This window comes from Acanthaster planci, linkage group LG17, assembly GCF_054643075.1.
Source record: "Acanthaster planci isolate LZ-2023a linkage group LG17, COTS_SCS, whole genome shotgun sequence".
Taxonomy (NCBI): Eukaryota; Metazoa; Echinodermata; class Asteroidea; order Valvatida; family Acanthasteridae; genus Acanthaster; species Acanthaster planci.
In genome coordinates, this window is record NC_141793.1 from 9,364,338 (window position 1) to 9,371,999 (window position 7,662).

General features: G+C 41.0%; 1 protein-coding gene across 3 annotated transcripts in view; it reads left to right on the forward strand.

The window, feature by feature from the left end:
- The window catches only part of LOC110985545 (polypeptide N-acetylgalactosaminyltransferase 1-like), a 66,382-nt gene that overhangs the window by 54,850 nt on the left and 3,870 nt on the right, over window positions 1-7,662 (forward strand). For all 3 annotated transcript variants that reach the window (XM_022246632.2, XM_022246633.2, XM_087148289.1), the window contains exons 7-11: window positions 250-367; window positions 1,516-1,696; window positions 5,236-5,375; window positions 6,174-6,272; window positions 6,609-6,749. In XM_022246632.2, coding sequence (XP_022102324.1) covers window positions 250-367; window positions 1,516-1,696; window positions 5,236-5,375; window positions 6,174-6,272; window positions 6,609-6,749 — 679 coding nt within the window. The remainder of the gene's footprint in view (window positions 1-249; window positions 368-1,515; window positions 1,697-5,235; window positions 5,376-6,173; window positions 6,273-6,608; window positions 6,750-7,662) is intronic.

Consider the following 7,662-nt stretch of genomic DNA (forward strand, 5'->3'; position numbering starts at 1 on the left):
ATGCATACATGTGTGTGCAAGAATAATATCTGCGAGTACACTGTGGCACTACAAGCTCTGAAATACTGTAAAAAATATTGTTTTGTTCTTTTGCTTGCCTGCAAATTTATGTGGCATTGTCTGTGAGAAAACCTTTGGAGTTGAGTTTATGAGGGAATCTTTTTTTTCCAGCTAAGAACTTAATTTTGGCCTAGGGATTAGAGAGAATAATAACAGGATTTATTCTACCTTTGGTTCTGTATTGTACAGGTCACCGACAATGGCTGGCGGTCTGTTTTCCATCAGTAAAGGGTACTTTGAGGAGATCGGCACGTACGATGCTGGGATGGATGTCTGGGGAGGAGAGAACCTTGAGATTTCATTCAGAGTGAGCAGTTGAGATCTCTCTTTCTTTTCTTCTTTCAAGGGAAACCTTGAACAATGCCACAAATGGATGCCGCATTGTTATGGCAAGAGATTTCCTCGCTCAGCGGTTGTTATTTGTTGTTACTTGCCTGAGGCGCCGTTGCGTGCTGGACTTGGAAGTCATGGATGCGGCATGTCAGAACAGCTCAACTTCTAAGAGGCTCGACGTCTCTGAATGCAGCATCAGTATTTGCAACTTTGTCCCTGGTTTATTTTTTTTGTGTGGAATGGGAGGCCTTTTTGGGGGGGGTTCCTCTCATTCTAGGCGGGAACTTTATATTGTAGGGAGGGTAATGTGACGTTATTCGTGGCCTCTGACCACTCTATAACGGTATTTTTTATACTGATTTTTTTTTGTACACGTATGTGGTAGAAAAGAAACACTTGTACATCCAGGGTGACATGTTTGGTAACTGGCGCGTACCTTTCAGTCGTTTACAAAAGAAAATTGCTGAGAGAAAACGACTAACTGCAATGATTTGTGTCCATAAGCAAGATGATTCTCTGAACATACTGCATCTCTCCGACTAAGCACAAAGGGGTTTTGTCAGCAAAGCTACATGTACTTGTAGTTATTGTCGGGCTGACGGCCCTCAGTTCAGGACTTTTTGAAGTACCTGTATGTTGTTATAGTTATTCACTTTAGGAGGTGATGGCCGACTTGTCACTTACATATAGAGTGATTTAATAATTGTAGTTTGCTAAGACTGCTGTAAGGTCACCACAGACCACAGACATCTACTGTATACAGGGACATGTACATGTATGTTGCATGCAGTATTGTAGACACACCTGGATGTTTATGACTTTCCAAGCTCCCGGTGTGAACATATGAAGCAATTTTCTAGACACAGTTTGATGATAATACCAAATTTTAGCAACCAAAGATTCCCGCATATTGCACACTTCACAATGCACACTTAAGTGGAAGCTAATTCTTGAGTTGGTTGGTTGTAGAGGGTGATTTATCTTGCCGTTGTAAACAGTTTAATTTAAGGTTCCATCTTGGAACTTTTACATTTGGCAGGTTCCACGTATTTGCTGTCATTTTAGGAGTTGACGGCACCGATTTTATCTGAGTTAACGCTCATGCATGACCTGGTTCAACAGATATGGATGTGCGGAGGAACACTGGAGATAGTCACATGTTCTCATGTGGGCCACGTCTTCCGCAAGTCCACACCTTACACTTTCCCCGGGGGTACGGGTAAAATCATCAATCGCAACAACCAGCGGCTGGCGGAGGTCTGGATGGATGATTATAAAAACTTTTACTACAGAATATCACCAGGTAATGCAGTTGGTCTTGAAAGATTCTCACGCATCTGTACCCACAGAGGGTAGTGTTGAAGGACTAGTATATGTACTTCTATAGTGTGGCCTGTGTACACATGTATGTATATTAATACAAGTTTCATTGTGTACTGCATTACACTTGCACGGCACAATGTGTGTGCATATATACACGTACATGTATATGCGTACATAGGGTACTGGGTTTTTTTTTTCATCTGTTATCAATAATTGCATGCATGTACATGTACCAGTACATGTACGTAAACCTAGGCGCTGAATTTTCTTTAACCCTAACAGTCCTGAATCCTCCAATTTTAATATGATTTTGCACACACCCTAGGGAGTTAGGGTTAAAGAAAAAGAAGATGCGAAACAAAACGAGACTAGAGGTCATCTGCCTGTTGGCTAACAGAATAGAGGGTTCTTTCGCATTCTTTTGTTAGTTTGAACAACCAATCTACTGCACAAACCTGATAATGACCATTTGAGGCAAGGTTTCGACCCAATCAGGCATGCACTACAGGAAATAACTTGTTTTAAATAAAATGTAATTTGACTCCTTATTTGATGTCATCATTACATCAGGTAAATTTTCGTCTAGAACACTTCTTTTTCATGATATCTGAAAAGTTTGAAATCGATGGGATGTGTACTCCAGGAGATATAGGGCTTAAAGCAGTGCACCTTTGATGTCACGTGACTCGTTTGCTGATGATATTATCATCACATGAGGTCAATCTACATTTATAAACCTCATGTATTGCATGTATAACGCAATAATTTGAAACAGCGCTATTTGTAAGTAATGATACATATACATGTAAGAGGACAGATAGGCCATAGTACAATTAAATTCTTTTATCCTTTAAGCTCAGGAGTATAGGCAGTGAAATGCACAAATGAGGTTTCTGGGTCATTTTATTGAGTGCAGCTGCCCAAGAGACAAACCCAGTGCAGACAAGTTACAGTTTTATAAAGTATCGAGCCACACGGGAGGGATTGGAATATTTTGACACTGACTGCGATATTGACCGAAGTGGTAGAGCTGTCGCTAACATCGTGGACGCAGCTGTGAGAGGGCTGGCCTGACCTCATCTCGAGCGAAGAGCTCAAGGAGGTGTGTGATTCTCAGGCACCACTCGTAACAGCAAAAGGCTTTTCATCCAAGGGAGGGGGGGAGAAGATTGAGTGGGAATTGTGAGTGATTGAGTGGGACTTTATGAAAAGGACAAGCCTATAACGGGAGGACTTTTACTCTAGGTTCACACGTCCAGTTTTAAAAGTGACAGATCGCTTGTTCTCTGTTTTGATAGCTCCCCGTAATATATGAGAGAGACTTCACAAACACACAGTTGATCATCTCTGTTTGCAATACAGCAGAAGTTGACTGGTATTATTACAGGAGACATCCAAAGCTGTGCGTGGGTGCCCAGTGCTCATACCGTACAAGTGCATTTCCATATATTTATTAAGTACTGGAAAAAGGTTTGCAGTGGCACCGTGCAAAACGATCTCTTCAACCATAACAGTCCTAAATCCAATTTGAACTTGATTTTTAACATACCGGTAGGCCCTGGGGGTTATAGGGTTAATGAGTATGTGAGTTACGCATGTACCGAACCTTAAAATGAGAAGTTCGCGAATGCGATGTGTGCATGGTGAACGAGTCATTGAATCATCTCCCTGGCATCCCCCTGTTGCAATGTACAATGTACCGGTATGTGATGGGTGGAAGCCTGACCAAATTGAAACTCTTTTGGTCATTTAGAAGTACTCCTTTGTAAATCCTCCTTGTGCCAATTCCAATGCCAAAAATCTTTAATTTCATGGATTAGTCATACATCTGTGACAATTGTGCCAAAAGCTTTACATTTCGGGAACTATTGAATTGAAACACTCAAATTACACGTACAAGTAGTTCAGATTGAGTAATTAGAGTAACGGTGTGCTCAATTCATCTGTACGTTTTCAAGAACTGTTATGCCTGTTCATCAGATAACATGTTAACATCCTGTAATTTAAGAAAGAGATACATGTATGTGGTGTTGCGAAAAACATTTCTCCCTTTTCGACCATTGCACACCTGCATGATTTGATGAGCAGATTGTTTCCTTGAACTCATGATTCCATAAAAGGTGCTTATTGCTCCAAAATTGAAAGCTACTTTAGACATGGGGGCCAATTTCATAGAGCTGCTCAAGCACAAAATTTGCTTAAGCGCCAAAAACCTTTGCTTAAAAACAAAGGTTACCAGATCAAAATCTATGATTGTCATGCTAACCAAGTGACAGGTGAAAAACATTCCAAAACAATATACATCACATGGAGTTTTGGCTGGTAACCTGATTTGTCAAGCAAGCCTTCTTCACGCTTAAGCAAATTTTGTGCTTAAGCAGCTCCATGAAATTGGCCCCTGGACTACATTACTCGTATTTTATCGAGGATTGTTTGAGTCTCTCCGGATGGGTACATGCACATGTATGAGGAATTAACAGTTTGATACTAGAAATTTTAAGGGAAACATGGGGTGAATATTCAGCTCAATGTGTTTTCATGCACGTTATTACTATTTGTTAAAATAAAGTGATACAAACTACATTTGAATACTTCATTGAAATGGATTTATAAGAAAGTGGTAGTCTTTCCATTCTTAGCAAATCCTGTCATCAATACTTTTTAGACAAGGCGCTCCTTCTCAGACGAGCATAAGAAAAACCACCTCCGAACTGGTCTCAAAATTACCCACCGACAAAGTTTTGAAGAAACTTTTGCCTAAGTTGCTGTGTACAGCTTCAAGAAAGTGTAGAGAAGTGTGATGGAGACACTACTGTTCTGTCTCGGATGACATAATGATTTGGTTCACATATATGGAAATATTTATGAGCTTTAAAACCTATATGTCAAAGTTTCTCCATTTTACTGCCTCAAAACAGGTGAAAATTCATAGTGATGTTTTAAAAAAGCTTTCCTACATCTATTAAAGCCTCAAAAACCTTATTTCATGTCTCTCGTAATGAACTGGCAGGTATACATATAAAAGACTGAACAGATCACTTTATCTGCAATGCTGCAGGATTTTACATGAGTGTTTAATTCTGTAGCCTCAAAACTTGAAATGCATGTGCATTCCTTGAAATGTTGTTGCTGTCAGTTATAAAATGTCAGCGTGCATTAATACTAGTACGTGTATGGAAACGTGTATCTTATTTCCAACTGTTGGAACCCTATGCCAAGGTCATACATATAATTCAGTTTACAAAGAATGTTTCTGCTGAAAACTTTGACCTGAAATGAAGATGTTGATGTGGGAAAAAGGGTTCTTTTAGAATAACAGTCGCCCAAAAGGTTTGTTTTTCTTTCATACTAGCGCCCCTTCTCTGTACATGTACATTGTTGTTGGCGTACCTAAAAATATGTTTTTGTGACTTCTGGTCAGATATTTGTAGAGGAGGCCACTTGCAAAATGTGCATTTCAAGATCTGTGTATACGAGAGTGACTAGATTTTTTTATTTATTTATTTTATTTGTTGGTAGGTGTGAAGAAAACAGACTATGGAGATGTTTCATTACGGAAAGAACTGCGGAAAAAACTGGAGTGTAAAAGTTTTGAGTGGTATCTGGATAACATCTACCCAGAGTCCCAGTTCAGGCTGGACCAGCAAGTCATTGGGGAGGTGAGATGTCTTCTCCTACTCTGCCCAAATGCGGCCCTCGTGGTGTTGAAGCATTTGGCTCTGTGTGGCCACAGTTAAAGACGGGTTCATACTTGGCCCAAAAAAGCAAACACGAATGCCAAATTGTGACATCAGGTCAAACATTCTCGCTCACAAAAGTTGAATACATTTTGACTGAAGCAAATTCTGCTGCCGTTGTTTCATGAGGTCCAATTTGCTTCACATTTTGTTTGCTTCAAGTGTGAACTGACCTTCATGTGGAGCGTGATGCCCTGAAATCATGAACTGGTAAAAACAAAAGATGAATGTACCCTTTTGTTTTCCAAAAATCATTGTAATTAGGAGTTTAAAGATGCCTCTCAGCAAGCTATTTAAAAAAGAAAAAACTATTGAATTAAAACCGCCCAAATAAATGATGGGCTGTCGATTATGTGTCTTTTAAATCTTTGTGCCAACATGTCATGGCCTTTTTGCAAAAACTGAAGTTTAATCTGTGCTTTCAATACATTTCTGAACTCTGGTGCAGGCAGATGTACATTGTGTGGATGATTTCACCATGCCTGATTCCATCTGTCACCAGGGGAATTGTCCTTGCGATTGATTTTAAAAAAAGGAAAATATCTGCGTACTACATGTATATGTTTTTTGGATTTAACTGACGATTTTTATATAGCAGTCTACCAGTAGATGATACCTGCCAAAATTCCATTCAAGCATTAGTAAAGTGGTTGCTGTCTTCCCAAATGCATTTTTCTTGGACTTCTTTTGACCCACCCGCTGAACTTTAACCCTTTTCAGATCAAGCACATAGAGACCAAGAAGTGTCTGGACAACATGGGGCGCAAGGAGAACGAGAAAGTCGGCTTTTTCTCCTGCCACAGCCAAGGTGGCAATCAGGTAAGACAGCCTGTCGATAGGCGGTCTTCTAGAGGTTGAAGTTTCCTTTACCCAACCGCTCCGGGTGTTGGTTGAAGTCCGAGCCTCCACATCAGTTAAGAATTGTGAAGTGCTGGATGGAAATCTGAGAATAATATAAAGCCAGCATTAACATTCTTTTCAGCAGCTCAGAGCTGTCAGGTGGACAAGCCAAAAACCTCTCAGGTTCACTGTAAATCGCCACGAGGTTGAACATAGAATTTGACTGCGGCGGAATATGTGACCTCGCGGTCACTGCCAGTGCTGTCATAGACATACATCGTGCTTTACCTCAGGGTTTTTCCATCACTCCTGCAGATTTTTGCACTGACGAGGCAGAACGAGCTGAAACACGACGATCTCTGCCTGGACGCCTCGAGCAACACCAAATTCCAGGACATCGTCATGCTGAAATGCCACGGGAAGCGGGGAAACCAGGAGTGGCGATACGACGAGCAGGTGAGCCAACCCATTCCTTGACCCCATAACAACTTGGCTCTTTGGGGCCACTGGTTCCCCCCCCCAACTGTTCTGACCCTATTGCCCCCTATTGTTATAGGTCCACGATTGAAGGCATTTACACACTCACCCTCACATGTATACTTGTGGGGTACATGTATTTTCTTTGTTCTCATGTACAAAACTCCCACACAACACGGAAAAAATTTCAAATCACTGCCATCTCAACCAAACCCAGTTTCCTGGGTTGAAATTTTGACCGTATGTCCGTTATATAAAACACTGCTACGGATGAACGGCACTTGAAAATTCCTCCCTTTTGAGTGAATTTGAAATATCTATTTCGTGAAATTCTTGCGGGGTACCACTTTAGTACCCCACAAGGATCAAAACTGGCCTTGTGGGGTACCTTCCATTGTTCCGGTACCCCACAAGGTACCATGTACAAGCGCTTTAGCTCTTTAAGGGTTGGCAACCTTGTAACCTCTTCATGGGCTATTCTGTGCTGTGCATGATGAGACAGGGACACCGCAGTGCCCACTAATGTCATCACAGCGGGGGGTGTTCACGTTTTGTGCACTGCATGAACATTCCTTTGTTTTTCTGGAAGTCAACTACTTGGAAAAGTGAAGAATGAAAATCATTGTCCAATTGATTCAGCTCAGTACTATTCTGACAAATGTGTACATGTACTTCACAAAACATGGTGCTGTGGAGTGTCAAGTAGCTATGTCCGTGATTAGTCCTGAAATACACAGTGCATGGTTAATTGAACAAGCAGGCACCAGATTGTTTTTTTTTGGTTTTAGCACCAATAATACTCTGTTTAGTTTTGCTTCCAAAAAGACTTTTTAGAGCCCTCCAGTCAGTCTTCCTTGATAGCGTCTCGATGTAGTGTGGGGCGGGATAGATG